Consider the following 16956-nt stretch of genomic DNA (forward strand, 5'->3'; position numbering starts at 1 on the left):
TAAAATTATACCATTTTATATGTCAATTATATCTCAATAAAGCAGGAAGAAAAAAATGATCCTCATCCAAATCCTGTGAAGTACATGTTAATTCCACTTCACAAAGGAGGAAACGGAAATGTGGGTTGTTCAGTTATTCAGCTGATATCCTCAGGCTGGCGCAGCTGCAATGCAGAGGGCAGCAGGGGCCCTTCTCACCTCGATAGCTCATTAGGGACCGGACGTGAAGGAGGCTAATTAACAGCTGACCAGGGGCAGCTCAGCCCTGCAGCTGTGCCGAACTCCGTCCGGGGAAGTTCTTGCAAATCGTGGCTCACAGAAGCCAGGGGTAGGGTTGAGGGCTGCTGATCACGGAGCCTCCAACCTGCCTTCAGTATAAACCAGAGTTTATACTTGCCCTGGACCAGCAGTGGCACCCCCCGGGCTTGACTTCCTAAGGATGCTCCCGGCCCTTGTCTGCAATGCTCCCTCACACTGGAACATCATTGCCCTCTGTGTTTCAAAATGCCCCAGATAAGCTTAAACTCCACTCTCTCCGGGACCAGTGCCCTCCCTGCCACATCCCGTGGCCCCAGGCAGGTCCCATCTGGGAGAGCAGAGCTACTGATACCACCCAGGAGCCTCCTGAGGAGCCGAGCCTGTCCTTGGCCCCTTCCTTGTGCTGCGGTGTCTGCCTCTGGCCGCATGACAGTTCCTGGGGGCAGGAACCAGAACAAAGATGCACTGGAAGTTCCCCCGAATCTGCTGGCGCTTCTATGATCTGGAACCCTCTGTCCCACTCTCCAGCCATGCTGGGGTTTCTACCCGACCGTCTCAGTTTAACGTTAACGGAAGTGACTTCGGTCTCCCTCTTCACTCACGCGCTGGGGCTGCATCCGCATGTTAGGTGAAACCGAAGCCCAGGGGCTCTCAAGCCCAGTGGTGCTCTCGGGCCCTTTCACGGAGCTCTGCACCCCGACACCTAATACGTCACGGTCGCCGCACGCGGCCTGGCCCCAACCATGCCTTCAGCATCCGAGGACCCAGGAGGCGGACGGGGCGCGGACAGTCAACTCAGAGACCGTGAACCCAGCCTGACCTCGGCCCCTCCCGCGGGAGGCACGGACACCAGAGCCCCACGCGCTCACCCTGCTGAGGGATGCCCCCCCCCCCACCACTGTGGCTTCTGGGTCTTACATTTCGGGAAACGGTACAACCAAAATGCAGCAGTAACCGCCCGGAAGAGGTTGGGGGAGGAGACGAGACGGGTGCCCGCTGCCACCTGCTGACAAATTCTCAAGAGGCCGCCAGAAAGCGGAAGAAAACATTCTCGAGTTGAAAAGGGAGTTCCGATCTCAGAAGCAGGGGCCTTGCAGAGTGTCCTGGAGGACGGTGGGGTGGGGAGAAAGGGATGCCCTGCTGTGTAGAGCAACCCCCCACTTTCTCACCCGAGCTGCGCAGCGTGACAGCTGCCTGTGTGGGACGCCGGCGCCGTGACCTCACGTGAGGCTCCGCAAAGTCGTCGGGCGCAGGTGTGAGGTACGAACGGCCCCCACCTGGTAACAGCTGAGGGCGCCCCTACCCTGGTGGTCCTCAGGACCGTCCCAGGGACCTGGAAATGGCCCGCTGAGGTGCCCCCCAGCCAGAGCTGTAGACAGGGATCCCTCACGCCTATCCCACGTTTGCTGCGAGCACGTGGTGAGGCCCGCCCCCCTTGAGGCACCAGGGTCCTTGTCCCCAGAAAATCTGCGCTGGCTCTGAATCCCGTGTTCACGCGGGGCCGTCTGCGGAGACCTGTCGTGGTGGCGTTTCCCTGAAGTGGAGCCTGATCCTGGGATGTGGGCACAGGTTGTCTGGAAGCCCGAGCGGGGGAGCAGGGACAGCCATACCGACGCATCATCGAGCCCGTCCCCCTGCGGACGCTCAGAGCAGCCACGCAGGTTGCACTTCAGAAGGGTCTTTCCAAAGTAAGGGGGGACAGAGGCCGCTCTCCTGCGGTTCCCATACCCCACTGGCTGAGGGCCACCCCGAGGGGGCGTTAAGTCCCCTGCACTTCTGGGCAAAACCCCCTCCAGGGAGTTAGAGAGAGCCACGAGGCCAAAGAGCAGAGACGCTCTTCGAGGGATGCTCGAGGTGGACCCCTATCCCCACGCACAGGCCTGCCCACTTCAGGGAAGTGCCAGAGAAAGGCAGGGCGGGCATGCAAAGCATACGCGAAGGGCCCACTGCACAGCAGGAGCAGAGTCTCAACTTCTCTGGCTGGGGGGCACTGGAGCCCACCCATTTGCACCCCATCTCCTCCTGGCTACGGGCAGGGCCCCTCCAGAACCCCCCTAGGGCTCTCGGTGGTTTAAAAGCACTGCTGTGATGTTTCTTTCAACCTGTCACGGACTTTCCACGGTTCTCGGGCCAGATACTACCAGCCTCACCCGCGGGACCGACACCCGCCCTCAAAGCCCCTCCGGAAGCAGGCCGTGCTCTTGCAGGCGCTTCCCCGGAGAAGGAGCTGCCCTGTCAAGGCAGATGGAAACCACAGCGCGCTGTCCTCTCGGTCCACGCCCACCCCACACCCCTGCACTTCCCTATCATCTTCATGTACTTTAAGCTGGAAATTACCAAAATACTCAGTGATTCCAGAAACCCGTCAAGCTCTGTGCCTGGAAAGGACTCAGTCCACGAATGCCCCCCAGCTGCCCACAAACGCGGCCACTCCCAAGCCACATGGGGGGCTGGAGGACTCCAAGATCCGCAGGGGAGGAACGCCCCGGCCCCTCTCAATACCCCGCCCGAGCGCCTGAGAACCCCCATAATCAAAGAAGTCTGTGGACTCACCCAAATCATTCTTTCTGTTGTATAAAACCCTTCTTCTTGGTCCAGATGACGGACGGCTTAAAATACAGAAGCAAAATGAAATGTGAAGCGAAAAAAGATGCTCGGGGCATCAGGGAACTGGATTCCACACAAGGCTTTGCGCCCCAGACAGGCTCTCTCCGTGCCTCAGTTTCCCTGTAGACCAGGGCACTGTTCTTCTGACTGTAGGCGGCAACACACTGGTGGCTCATGGCATCAACTCAGTAGCTTGTGATGACCATCTTTGTAATGAAACAGAATAGTAAACGTCAGAGGGCCTTGTGGTCAGGCTAAGTATCGTCATCAATGAGCCCTCCTAGTTTTATACTTAGGTATGCATACGCTGACTCACAAAGAGATCGATTCTTGCTGTGGGCCACGGTCAAATGTTTTTTAAGTCACTGGATTAGAGGATATCTAAGGTCTTTGGGATCGTTTCCTCAAACAGAAAAGGATATTATAATAACGCCCTTGTGTCTTTTACGGTTGTGTGAATACACTGAGATGGTAGACGTGAAAAGACAGGAAGGAGGTCGTCTAAACCTGCACCGACAGGCATTGCTTCCCGAGGACCCTGACACCCACTGACCCCCCGATTCAGCTCCAACCAATTGAATGAGAGAAGTAGGTCTTGGATCCTATTTTGCAACTGTGGCAATAATATTTCTCTACATATGGAAGCTTCCAACATCTTTGGATGTCTTTACTCCGGGTCCCTAAATTGATTAGAGGCATCTAGCACACAGGCGATAGAAAGGAGGTGCTGGATACGTACGCTGCCCGGGAACCGGCGCGGGCACGCGCACTAGCTCACCCACGCGTGCATTCAGCGCGTGGACTGGACCGTGGCTCTGGGCTGGGGCCCCCGGGGAAAACGATGCACCCCCAGCCTCGAGGGCTTTACGTGGCGGCAGACGCTAGCGATAAGAAAGGAATCGTCACAGGAAGCTGAAGAGAAGGAAACTTGGATTTATTGAGCACCTGTTCCAGCTGGGCATGTCATTTACACACGCACACTCGATGCCATTTATTTCAGAGCCAGAAGCTGGAGGCACACATTTCCCAGCTCTGGCCAGCACCCCGGCCAACTGCCCACCATCAGGGCAACACACGGGAGTGGCCTCTGGACCCCCTTATTTCAAAATTAGAGTGAAACCGACAGTGAGGGGCAGGGAGGAGTTCTGTCCCCGGCTCAGAAGCCAAATTAACCGCCAGGGCCTGCTCTTCCCACACCGGCTCCTGCATTTTTGGTGCAGACGTGGGATTCCAGGAAGCTGCGGCCTGCCGTGCGACAGTGTTTCACTTCCCCTTCCGCAGGCTGGAAACACCGAGGCGCTGAGTTGGCCCCCAGAGGAGGGAGTCTGCACTCTCCTGCGTGTGCTTTCCATCAGGAGGAGAGGACGTTCCTCGTGTCTGCAAATTCCTTCTCTTCCTGCTTTACTTATCTCTCCTGGGAAGTAGCGACTGCTGGATAATTTCTCCCTGGGAGACCTCTGGGCACAACCGAGAATAGAAGCCCACTGCCTCATTTTCTTAAAGTTTCCTTTTGAGGAAAGAGGTAAGTTTGGCCAAGTGTCTGGTCGGGGTTTCATAGCACCGAGAGTTTCCTTAAAACTGGCAGCTAGACTTCAAATGGGGGCTGTCAGAAGAACGAGAAACAAACAATCCCTTGCCCCACGAATCAAGTTTTCCCAACTTGAGAGGAGAGGGGAAAAACTCGAAAAGCATTACCATATGAAATAATTATTAACAACAATAATAATAATAATCTGACCGACCGGTAGCATCTGTTGGTTTTAATAATGTTGAGGTCTCTCAAGAAAATAAGACAAAAACAAATGATGAAAGAAAGAAAGAAAAAAACCACAAGGCTGAAATGTCTCAAGACCTCTGCTTCCCATTGGGCTCTGCGTTCAAGTTTCAGAAATCCACCGCCGTCTCCTGGCAGTCGGGACTCTTCTAGGGGCCCTTCACATTACCAGGTCGAGCAGCAGCGAGGCTGGCGAAGTAGGCACACTGGGAGGGGTCACACTGGCCAGGGGGGCCGGGGGGTCCTGGGGGGCCAGGGTGTCCAGCTGGTCCTGTCTCCCCTTGAGGACCGGGACCCCCGGGGAGCCCATCTTTAGCATAGCCCGGTACCCCGGGTTGACCTGGCCCAAGAGGCAAAAGAAACAGAAGGTGGTTCAAGTTCGTTCTGGAGCAAATGAGCCCTGATCTTGCTACTTCCATTCAGTATGAACTGAGGATTCAACAACCTCAGAACACCCCGTGGTCTGGGCGCCCTGCCTGGAGACATTAGAATGGTCCACATGGACACCAGGTAGCAGGAAATGTGGACACCTTGCTTTGCAGGAAAAGGGTTGCCTTAATGGTTTGGACTAGGACAGTAATCAGGGTACCACAGGAGACAAATAAACAAGGCGAGATGGAGGCCAGGTAGGGAACGCACCCTCTGTTACAAGGAAAAGAGAAACCAGACCGTCTGTGTCTGGTTCTAGGAGATGCAGCCGAGCTGGGACACCAAGTCCTCACCATTAACCGTGAGCCGCAATTCATGTATCCTTGGAGATACCTAGTCACGTTCCATTAGCCGATATCTAAATGGTCCCATTTATTCCGTAGTTTCTAGGCTTTATCTATATGTTAAATTTTAACCATACGTGGACTACATTAAACTCCTCTGCAAATCAGGGTCAAGAACAATGTAAGTAGGAAGTAAGTAACTGACAGCCCCAAATTTAGATCCAGAAAACACTACCTAAGACAAACTTTCTTTTTTTGTTGGTTAAATCTTTTTCTTTCTTTAACTTGTAATTTTATATTGGAGTACAGTTGATTAACAATGTTGTGTTAGTTTCAGGTATAGAGCAAAGTGATTCAGTTACACATCTACGTGTATCCTTTTTCAAATTCTTTTCCCATTTAGGTTGTTTACTTAAAAGAAACGTCTGTGCCTCCATTTATTAAGCCTCATAATATCATATGTAATCAATCTCCCTTTCTGCTTTGGCAACTGGGAAGCTCCGTGCTAAGTGTTGTAGTTAACTGTAATAGTGATATGCTTCCCTAAGTCTTAGTAATCACCTTGCTAGAAAATCTGAGTCCCTCCATAAAATAAAAAGTAAACTTTTCCCTTTAAATGACCTTTGGAGATTGCATGAATTCTGTTCATGCTTTAGTAGCAGTTATTTAACCGGTTGTATCCCTGCCTCCACTGAATTTTGAGCCAGCAGTGTTCTTCCTTCCTTCAGGTGGGAACCACTGAAATCTAGTCATTATCTCAGCCTCGTGTTGGTACAATTACCTCCCCCATCACAATGCTTTCTGTTCGGCCTTGTAATCTTTATTTGGAATTGGCTTATTTTAAAAATATTCTTAATATTTTAAGCTACTGAAAAGTAGGCAAGCTATCACAAATATGTATAATGTATGTCTAGTTATCTTCTCTCAGGAGAATAACGATACATTTCCACCATAGGAAATCTGGAAAATCAAGAAGATATAAGCACTAAAAATAAAATGACCCGCAGGCCTAATATTCAGAAATGACCACAGGGAATCATATAAAGTAAAATTAAATAAAAATAGAAGCCTCAATGAGGTGGAGTTTGGTAACAATTCAGACTGAGTTCTTCCACACCTCATCTCGGAATGCAATACTGCTGTGTTCTAGAGTTAGTCCCATACGGCCATTAGATAGCGTGGGCAGCTTGTCCAGGTTTTAAAACTCAAAGGGCCATCTCGCAGGAACCCCACAGCCCCAGAAGGGCCAGGACAGCTGGCCACCCTGCCACATGGCCAGCGTTCTCCAAAATGTGTTCTGAGAGCAGTTAACAGGGTATTAAATTACAAAGTGAAAGAAAAAGCATCCTACATTCAAGTGAGTTTGGAAAATGTTGGTTTAACTGAAATAAACATTATTTTTTTATGCAAGGTCCCTCAGCACTGCACCAAAGAAGTTAATCTGTACTAGGAATGTCTGAAAGAGAAGCACGGTCCCCAGCACTGTCCTGACTTATTTAAGGCCAAATCAGTTTCCTTCAGGACCATTTCACAGGACTTTTAATTCACGGGATACACCTCAAGAACTCATGGGATATACTAGTTTGCACAGTGACCAAGAAGCTGACGTTTTAGCAAAGACGTAATGAAACCAATCTGGGCTCCGCAGTGTCAGTAGTTAAGCCACAGCCCTTTCTCCCAGCGGCTCCCAAGGCCCCTGGCGATGCAGGGGGGAGGGCGGCCCCTTGCAGCCCACTCCCTGCTGGCGGGCCCTCCCCCACCTGAGAGCCCAGCGCCCCCCCCCACTCCTACCTGGGATCCCGGCGGGTCCCACCTCGCCTCGGAGGCCAACGCCAGGCTCACCTGGGTCACCTCTGGCTCCTCGCTCACCTGGTGAGAGAAACATGCATCTTTGACCCAGGACGGTGGCAGAGAGAGGGAGCCCCGCCATGCGGGGGGCAGGGCCAGCACTGCTGGTGTGCTTTCCACGGCTCGCACGCCCCTCACACTCGCACCCCTAGCTTCCGTCCACATACACGCACACTCAAGCACACACTCGCATTCAGAAAGATGCCCACGTGAACACAAAAATAATCGGACGCTCCCTCCAAACATTTGCTCAAATACACATAAATACAGGTAAACATTCACTCAAGTGTGTAACTACCCAATCACACATACACATATGTACATTCGCACACATATTAGCAAAAATATGCATACACTGATAAATACATCAAACACAGGCACCCAAATGTTCACACCCACACTCTCTTGTATACAAACACATATTTCCATGCACATCCACTCACATATGCCTACTCTTCACCATGTTCTAAAAGCATTTTACTTGAACCTTTATCAAGGAGGAGCTGGGTGATTAAAAAAAACCTGTATGTGCATAAGACACAGCTCTACTCTCAAGAAGCTTGATTTCTAATAAGACAGAGGAAGCAGGTGCAAAGAACATTCTAATGTGATGCAGAATCAGGTAAGTCCTAATAATCATATGAATTTAAAATCCTAATAGATGTTCAGAAGAAAGAGGGTCCATTCCCCCTGGGAGGATATTTGAGATTATATTTGGGTTAATACTATACAAACTTGATTAAACTGTCTCTCTCAACTTTTTTTTAATCATTCCTTTTTTTTTTTGCTATGTTGCTTCCAGAATATTTCCTGTATGCAACATATTTTCTTTTGTAATCCAAATTGAAAGTTTGCTAGTTCATGGAGATTTCAGGCCACTCTTATTTATTGTTATGATTACTACATTTGGTCAGTCTTTTGTCACAGTCTGATGTTTTCTACGCTTTATGTTTTCTTGTTGACATTGATTTCATGTATTTTGTTTTACGAACCAAAAGAAGTAGGACTTGGACACAAACTTAACAAAAAGTTCAGTAGGAGAAACACTACAAGGAACAAATCAATGAATAAAGAATTAAGAGGGCATTCCCTGGTGGTCCAGTGGTTAGGACTCCGAGAGCTTTCACTGCCTAGGGCATGGGTTCAATCCCTGGTCGGGGAACTAAGATCCCACAAACCTTGCGGCAAAAAAAAAAAAAAAAAAAAAAATTAAGGAATGGAAGATTGAAAGAGGAAGATGTTAGGGGCACGCATTCCCCCCACCTCAGTCAGCAAGTGCCAGCTGAGATCAGAGCACCGCTTCTTCCCCACCCCATGCTTATTCCTTGCCAGAGAGAAAGGGTGCATGGTCAGATTGGTGAGTTTGGGCTCATGTCCCTTCCTGCCCTTTCACGTCTGTCTGCCTGCAAAGAGAGTGCCTTCCGACCTGCTTCCACAGTGCGCTGTGTTAAGCGGGACAGGCGCTGCCCCTTGAAGGAGAGACTCCCTGTTGCCGGGGGCAGCTGCGTCCACAGGTAAAAGGCACCTCTCTGAGGGCAGGAGAGTTGGTGGCCATGTCCAGCTTTAGCTCAAACCACTTTACTCATATGTAAAGCTGGTGTGTAATGCCCACTTGCCTGGAGCTTAAATGTCTTATTCCTCACTGACTTCCCAACTTCCCAACTCGAAAGGGGAAAAAGAGGGCATTCTGTGCTACTCCCTGGAACTCGAGCAGTGGAGATGGAGAGAGAAAAGGCAGTAGGAGGAAACAGACTCAATCCTCCTGGCAGAAGCATCATTTTGCAAAAACGTCAAGTATGAACACCTCTTCTGCATGTGAAGAAATTACATGATGCCACAATGCAGGGTGCTGGCAGGCTGCAGGGGAGAACAGGCTGAATCATGCATGTTCAGTGACACGCAGGCCACGCGCCCTGGTTCCTTCTTAGCCCTCGTGTCGTGTACTAAGCACATCTTCCTGGGTCCTCACTCACCTTTGGGACCTATGGGCCCAGAGGGTCCCTCCAGACCCCCCTGCCCGGGCCGTCCTGGCTCCCCCATGGGGCCTGCCCGACCCGGAAGCCCATCCTTTCCAGGGGGCCCTGGGGGCCCGGGTCTGCCTTGAGACGCCTTGGTGTGCGCTGAGGGCATCTGGGCCAGGAGGTAGGCGAGTTTGGCTGTGGAGTAGGAAAAACAGAGAGACGTTTCATGAAGGAGGGATAAAGGACCAAAGACAGGATGGCAGCTCACTGCCAAGTTCAGCCCTGGGGAGACAGTAACAGCTGCAAAACGAGAGCAAGAGAAACTACATCAAGAGGACACCGCACTGCACGGCACCTGTTCATACAGCCGCGGCCTCTGGAGCCAGGCAGCCTGGGCTGGGGGCCCAAGGCAGCCACTGCCGGCTGCGTGGCCCTGGCCGAGCTACTTGACCTCTCGTAGCCTTCGCTGCCTCTTCTGCAAAATGATGCAACCCCGCTGGGCTGGTGTGAGGACGGAGCAGACGAGACAAGGCGTTGAAACTGCTCCTGGAACAAGCTAAGTGCTGCGTGGACATCGCCGCCATGACCGAGGTGGCACTTACAGCAGTAATAGCAGCAGCAGCTCTTGTTGTAATTGTCAGTTTGGGGAAACTGAGGCCGGTGGGGGTGGGTGGGATATAAGCGGCCTACACAGAGCAGCATAGGGACTCCTCCTCTCTAAGCGCTGAATTCCTCATCTATAAATGAAGGGCTGGATATGTATCACTGATGATCCTGAGGCGTCTGGAACGTGAAGATTACAGAATTGATTCAAAACCCCCTGAGGTCCAACTGCCGGCCGCCACGCCCTCCTTCTGCACTGGGCACACAGAGCCCACCCGAGGGCCAGCAAGGGCTTAGGCTTTGTTGGCCATACGGTCCGGGCAATCAGGCCACGCCCTTCATCTTGCAGGTGATGTGACCCAGCCCAGAGAGGCGTGCTGACACCCTCCCGGTACCTTGGTGGCAGAACCAAGCAGAGTCGGGGGCTTTCTGACAGCCCGCTGGGTTGGCTTCCCACGGCAGCCCCCCCCCCCATCATCTCACGCAAGGAAGCGGGAGGGGTGTGCTGCAGCGCTGAGAGCCGGCCTCACGCTTCACTTCTCGGAGCCTCGATTCTCTCATCTTGAAAGTGGAGCTGATGTTTCCTCCTCAGAAGACTATTTGCAAGAGAGGACTCAGCCCAGCAGACGCGCCAGTTAATAAACTAGCTCAAAACAGGGCTTTGTCTCTGCCCAAGGGCTGGAAACTCCTCACGGGCGGAGGCCCTTCCTGTCACCGATAAATCCAACCCTCGGAAAGCAGACCGTGGGGGTCGCCACGCGGGAGCCCCCAGGACCCACCCCGCCGGGTGGGAGTCGCCGTTCCAGCCTTTGGCTTCCCCTCCACCAACCCCGGCTCTGTGCTCTCCACTCCGGGGAATCGTCTTTGGTTCTCCTGCGTAGGGAGACAGACCACGCTCCCCTGGACACCCCAAGAGGGCAGGAAAGAGGGCCGTCTTGTTCAGTGCGGCGTCCCCTACCCCACTTAGAGTCTGGCATGTGCCAGGTACAGGATAACTGTCTGAGACACCACCACGTGAATAAACATGTCCTTCCCGTTTGTCCATCCGTGCCTGGGAACAGCAGTGGGTTTCCTATCTTCCTTACTACAGAGCTGTCTGTGACTTTCTTCCCCTAACAGTTTCCCACACGTAGGGCAGTGGGGATGGTCACTGGTCGGGAGAACGTGACGGTTAAGAGCCTGGATTCTGCAGCTCGGTTGCCTGCATGCAAACCCTGGTCGGACACTTACCAGCTCTTCGGCCTCGGTTAAGTTCCTTAGCATCTCTGATCCAAACAATCGTACATGCCGCACAGGCTCACCGAGGCTTCCACGAGTTAACATGTGTTGAGTGCTGAGGACTCCACCCGACATGGGGCCGGCCCCGCATGCTCGTGTTATTACGATTACCGTCCCATCCCTCTCCCTTCCTGAGCGCCTGCTGTGTATGGGGCTCATGCAAGACTGGGACTTCACAGTCAATCCAGTGCAGTAGGATTAAAAGGATTCCAGTTCCTTGAAAGCACTGTGCGTTCAGGTTCCCAAAGGCCTGGGATCTTGTCCCTGCTCTCGGCTCACAGGGCCCCTCCTCCAGGAAGCCCTTCCTCACCTGTCCGCCCCTGAGCTATCCTAGGTACTTTCATCCGTCCTCTTCAACACCCTCTGTGCCAAATCAAACCACAGGAATTTCTTACTGTACTGAAGCCGCCTTGTCTGTTTATGTCTCTGGCTCTTCCCCGGGCTGTGAGTTCTAAGAGACCCATTGCAGGCCTGTCGAAGCTGCTTCCTCATTAGATAAACAACTGAGTGCACAGGAGAAATGAAGGACCCTGAGAAGCCTGTTCTGTAGATGGTGAGCTTCCTAGAGGTGATCGAGCAGCGGCCGTTCAAGCTTCCCTGAGGAAAGCTTGGAGCCGGATCTGTGCCAGATGAGGCTGGCTGGAGCCTGCAAGGTGCGCCTCAACCCTGATTGCTACTGGAGCCGCTCTTAGGCCGCCTTTTCCAACCAGGCTGCCGAAGCCCTGAAGGATGAGTGAACGGACTGCTTCCCGGGGCTCTTAAAAGCACCCGGGACCCGACCTACACGGCTGTGATAAAGCCCAGCTACTCACTTTCCAGCTGCTTCTCCACTTCTTCTCGGATGAGCCGCCGCAGGATGTCCATGGATGGAGGCTCCCCCTAGGACGGAGGGAAGGCGGAGTTGTTCATCCTCCCAGGAACCCTGGCCTCCTGAGACCTGCGATGGCTCGGGAAGCCACGGCGGTCACAGCCCCATACACCACAGCTCCCTAATTCAGCCCCTTTTACAGCGGGAACCGTCTCCCCGCTCCCCGCCACGCAGGCGGTGCTATCCCGTCATGTATGGCCACCTGGACTCCCTTCTCTCTGAGGACCCCGCTCCCCTCCTCCCCGCACAAACCCCTTCCCCAGCTCTGGACCCGGGAGGTCTGCTCTGGACCTCTCCCTGCCAGAGCGCCGTCCTCCTGCAGGACCCGCTCACAGGCTGCCTCCTGCGTGAAATCGTGTTTGATTTCCTCCCGCTGGTCACTTGGCGGCTCTGGTCACAGACACCGATGGGTCGGGGGGCAGAGAAGGCGGGCGCCACCTCCAGGCGCCCACGGCGACGTGCGCTTCTTAGACGGATCCGCGAGCAGACCTGCTGCCGCACAGGGCTCCCCCCTTGTCATCAGAGCCCCGCAGGGCGGTGTCCACCCCCAAGGCTGGGGGCCGTACTGTGCTCGTCTCCGCAGCCCCAGTGTCTGGCACAGCGTGAGATGGGCTCCGTGTCCTTATTCTCTTGTCTGCCTTTCTGACCAATAATCTTTTAGGTTAGTCCCAGAATGTCCCCCGCTACCCACAGCAGCAGGAGAACTTGGCAAAGACTCGGAGGAGGGGTGGGGGGCTTCCGGAAGCCCACTGAGTCCGCCAGCACCCACACGTGGCCGAGGGACAGGATCTGGCTGCCTGGCCTCTTTCACGGCGGTGGAAGCTCAGGCTGGCCACAGGCGGCCTGGCAGGGACAGTGCCACAGAACCTCAGAGCAGGCGGGGGCACTGAAGACCACGTGAGCCTGTGCTCTGAGGAACCGGAGGGTCCCCCGAGGGCCACGCGGGCCGCAGAGGCGGGGTGGGGAGGTCACGGGGACCCGGCAACCAGCCCCCCCCGGCACGTCCACCAAGCTCTGCCTCTATCTCTCTACAGCCAGCGTGTGCCGATGCTACAAGTCTGTGCAGAGTAAGAGGTCTGCCGTGGGAACACAACATGTTCAAAGAAAAAAAAACTGCTCTAAACAAGCCTTCCCTTTTACATTTGTGAAAAGCTAGAGCCAAAGGGAAGGACGAGTACCCCAGACAGGCAGACAGGAGAGAGGCGGAGCCGGGCACGGGATGGACAGCCAGCCGTCCCCGCGGGAGGCGCTGCTCACTGAGATCTGGCTGCCCCGGGTCACGCGGCTTACTGGGACGCGTCACCTGGTCCCTCGGAAGCCCACACACCTCTCGGGCCTCCCCTTCAGTCCCAAGGAGCCCCAAGTTTGAGGCATCACCAATATCCTTACCCTCAGTCCTGGAAATCCCGGCTGGCCTGGGGGCCCCGGCGGCCCGGCCGGCCCGTTCTCCCCTGGTAGTCCCTGGGGGCCCATTAGGCCTGTGTGACCTTTGTGGCCTGGGGTCCCAGGCTCTCCAGGCTGGCCCTTCCCACCAGGAGGTCCTTTGTCACCTTTGATGCCAGGATCTCCCTAGGGGAGGAAAGAAGCGCTTCAGTGAGCAAAGGCCTAGGAGGTGCCCCCAGGGTCTGTAGCCCAGACGTGCGGCTACAGAAGGGACTCTCCCGGCCCTTGGCTTCCTCAGCAGTGGAAAGGAGACCTCGGCCCGGGCAGGCCCATGACTCAGGTCTGCTGGCACAGACCAGGACACGAGGGCCCAGAGAGGCACAGCTACCTGCCCACATCACACCGGGAGTCTGCAGAGGACAAGACATGAGCTCTGATTTCCAAATCCCAATCCCGTGCTCCGTCCCAGTAGCGCAGCTCCACCTGCCTGGCTAGAGAAGGCCAGCCGCTGAGCCCGACTGCAGAGCTTCTGGCCCACTTCAGGCCCAGTTTGGCTCTCCGTCAGCCGGAGGGATGGTGGCACTCGTCAGCCAGAGGTGTCTCACCCGCAGGGAATCTGCCCCCTTCTCTCAGCCCTGGGAGGCCCGCAGAGGATGACGCTGCCTGGGACCCCTTTCTCCCCATCGCTGGCCCAAGGACTGAAGTCCTGGATCAATGATCTGGGAGCCATGGCAACCACAGGACGGTCCAGTCCTCTGCCCTATCTGCTACCGGGTGTCTGACCAGCCAGCCTCAGTTGTCGCAGAGTCTGAAATTACGGCGGCCACGCTAACAGCCTCAGGGTGTAAAAACTCCACCGCCTGGAGGCAGCAGAGGCGGGTAAACAGCAAGAAAAAGATGAGCCATGGACGGCAACGGACGTGGGACATGGCTATGGGCGTGACCTAGAGCCACGGAAAAGGAAGACGGTGCCGTCATGAGACCATCTGCCGCATACACGCACGAAAAATGAGAAGAGCCGAACAGTGGAAAAAGTCTGATATGTTGCAGGGGATCTAGTAATACGCAGGTTGACACGCACACCCCACGTGGTTCTGCGCGCACGGACTAGGGCAAGAACGTGTACAGCAACCGACCTGGGGAGGGGACGGGGACCGGAGGGCCTGGTGCAAGGGCACCTAGTCTTCACTGCGGCCACTTTTCTGCAATTTGTATTGTTTAGCTATGTGTCTGTATTGCTTTTTCAACTGTAACAGAAAGAGCAGTGAACTTAAAAAGGCATTTGGCCAGATTTGAGGGGGTCACCTACGTTTCTCGAAGGTGATGCGTTTCATGGGGACATTGCCATCCGTGGGCGATCTCAGGTTTAGGGGTCTGGGAGCGTCCTGGTGCTTTGTGCACCTCAATGCCAAGGCCTGTGGTATGGCATTTCCTGTTCTTTAAACGTCTCAACATCCCTTTGCCGTGAGAGGACTTGTCCCATATTTCAAATGTTCTCTGGAGTCCAAGGCACGGGGAACCTGACCGCTATCTGGCAACGTTCCACAAAACAGGGGAAGGCAACTTAACCGGGGAAGGCAACTCTCCATTATTGACTCAGTATTCGAGAAGATTCTACGTACTGATTCGGTATCCAGAAGATTCATACTTGCCGTCTGAATTCCCCAGCTCCCAACCAAAACTCCAGCCATACCCCTCAGCGCAGCAGCTCCCGGGGGACAGCTGGCCAGCTGCCGGGTGGCAAGACCCTCAGTGCCTTCCCAGCTACAGCCCTTCCTCCCCTGGCTCCACGCTCAGGAACCAGCAGCCATGGGAATGCAAGTCACTGGGAAAGGAGGAGGGAGAGAGAGCTGTGGGGGTGAGAATCCCTGACGCTCTCTGCTTCCATTTTGCTCTGGCCTGCAGGCCAAGCCAGCTCCTCACTCATCCAACTTGCAAGGAAAGCAGAGAGAAAGTCTTTGCAGGACCATGGAAAGCGAACGGAGGGTCGGAGTGGGGTGGCGTGCCGTCCGTGCCAGGGTGCCAGGCAACAGTGGGCCGGTGTGCCGGCTAAGCAAGTGCAGGGCTCTGGGCAGAGAGACGTCTAATTTCTCTGGAGGGGGTGCAGCAGTTGGCAGCAGTGGAAGAACAAACGCCCCTCCCCTCACCGCGTCTCTTCCAAAAAAAAAAAAAAAAGTGATTTTTTTTCTTTCCCGTCGTTTTTTGGAGGAATGCAATGTAAAGCAAGGCTTTCTGAGCGCAGCGCCAAGGCGATTCATTATGGGAAAATCTGTTCCCTTGTCACCTCCAGGAACAGATCTGGCTCCTGGCAAATTGGCACTTTGGGCTCCAAGCATGTCACACACAGGCGTTCGCACACGGAGTGGAGAGACGGAAATCTGTCAAAGTCTGGGCATGCTCGCCTTTGAATTTGTAATTGCCATGACTTTACTGCTTAAAATAACAACCAAAAAAGCATGACAAAAGCCAACATCACTGACTACAACCTCGGGAAAAGCCTCCCTCTGGGGGCTCACAAATTTCCGGGGGAACAGAGAACAGAGAAGCCACCACAGGAGCCGCTCCCCAGGCCAGGCTGCTGGACAGTCTCCCCGCCCCACTTACCCTTTCTCCTCTGGGTCCCGGCTCTCCCGGCCTCCCAGGGGTCCCCTGCAATGAAACCACAGGAGGGTGGGCACTTAACCAGGGCCATCCCATCTGCTCGGACATCTCTCTCTGCCCTTCTCGGTTCTTCTCGGATCCTGTGTGCTGAGGGCCAGGTGTCCTGGAGGAGGCAGGTCCTCCAAGAGCCCCGCTCTGGCCCTGGCCACGCCCTCCCGCTGTCTACACACCGGTCACCCTGGTCTTGTGGTTCCTGGAACATGCCTTCCCACGCCTGCTCCTGCCTATCCTGAGGTCTGGAAGTGACCGGGGCTAGGGCGTCTCTGTTGACAGAGCCAGAGGAGGGCAGAGCCGAGGCGTGAACTAGAAACTGACACGATCTCACGTTTGTTCTACGAAGGTCACTCTGGCTGGTGAGTGGGGAAGGAGTGGGGCGGGGCGCAGGCTGGACACAAGGAAGCCAGTTAGGAGCCACTGCAAACGTCCAGGTGAGAGATGATGGTGGTCTGCGTTAGGGTCCAGCGGGAGAGATGGAGAGAGACGGACCGAGCGGGGAGGTATCGTGCAGTCAGACTGCACAGGACTAGTTGATGGACTGGGTGCGGAGAGCTACAGACAAGTCAGAGACATAACACGATGGCACCCCTGGACCGGCTCCCTAACTGGCGGGCCCTACACAAAGTGAAGACGTGGACCCTCGTTCGGAAAGCATGAGGATTTCCGGGCGGCAACAGCAGGACACAGAAGCACGTGTGGGAGCCCTGCTAGGCCCAGGGCCCCGGGAGACAGCACGGGTCGCCCGCCCGTGAAGTGAGCCCGTGTCTCCCACAGGAAAGGTCACCGGGAGGAGAAGACGGGTGCACGGTACTTGCCTCCTTGCCTGGGACTCCCCTCTCTCCCGGCTCACCCTACGACACAGAAGAGAATATCAGTGAGCTCTGCTACGTCGGCACGTTGCAGATAACACGACTGTCTCTACAACACACACTTTCACCCAAGTCACGCTCCAGCAGAGACAGCAATCAAGGGGCCAGCCGGGGACATTCCCCGACAGGGTTCTAT

The 16956-nt window shown here is 54.7% G+C and overlaps 1 protein-coding gene across 2 annotated transcripts in view; it reads right to left on the reverse strand.

Moving 5' to 3' along the window:
• Window positions 1-3778: 3778 nt before the first annotated feature.
• The window catches only part of COL22A1 (collagen type XXII alpha 1 chain), a 247900-nt gene continuing 234722 nt past the window's right edge, over window positions 3779-16956 (reverse strand). The window contains exons 58-65 of one of the 2 annotated variants that reach the window (XR_010837384.1): window positions 16767-16802; window positions 15898-15942; window positions 13461-13479; window positions 13300-13371; window positions 11855-11921; window positions 9174-9356; window positions 7144-7221; window positions 4611-4979 (exon numbers count right to left, since the gene is read on the reverse strand). Coding sequence is in view for 1 of the 2 variants with exons in the window: in XM_067017097.1 (XP_066873198.1) it covers window positions 4789-4979; window positions 7144-7221; window positions 9174-9356; window positions 11855-11921; window positions 13300-13479; window positions 15898-15942; window positions 16767-16802 (780 nt within the window). In the remaining variant the exon portion in view is untranslated. Of the gene's footprint in view, window positions 4980-7143; window positions 7222-9173; window positions 9357-11854; window positions 11922-13299; window positions 13480-15897; window positions 15943-16766; window positions 16803-16956 lie in introns of both variants that reach the window. The other variant, XM_067017097.1, reaches the window with a different exon arrangement.

This window comes from Kogia breviceps, chromosome 17 (genome assembly GCF_026419965.1).
Source record: "Kogia breviceps isolate mKogBre1 chromosome 17, mKogBre1 haplotype 1, whole genome shotgun sequence".
NCBI lineage: Eukaryota > Metazoa > Chordata > Mammalia > Artiodactyla > Physeteridae > Kogia > Kogia breviceps.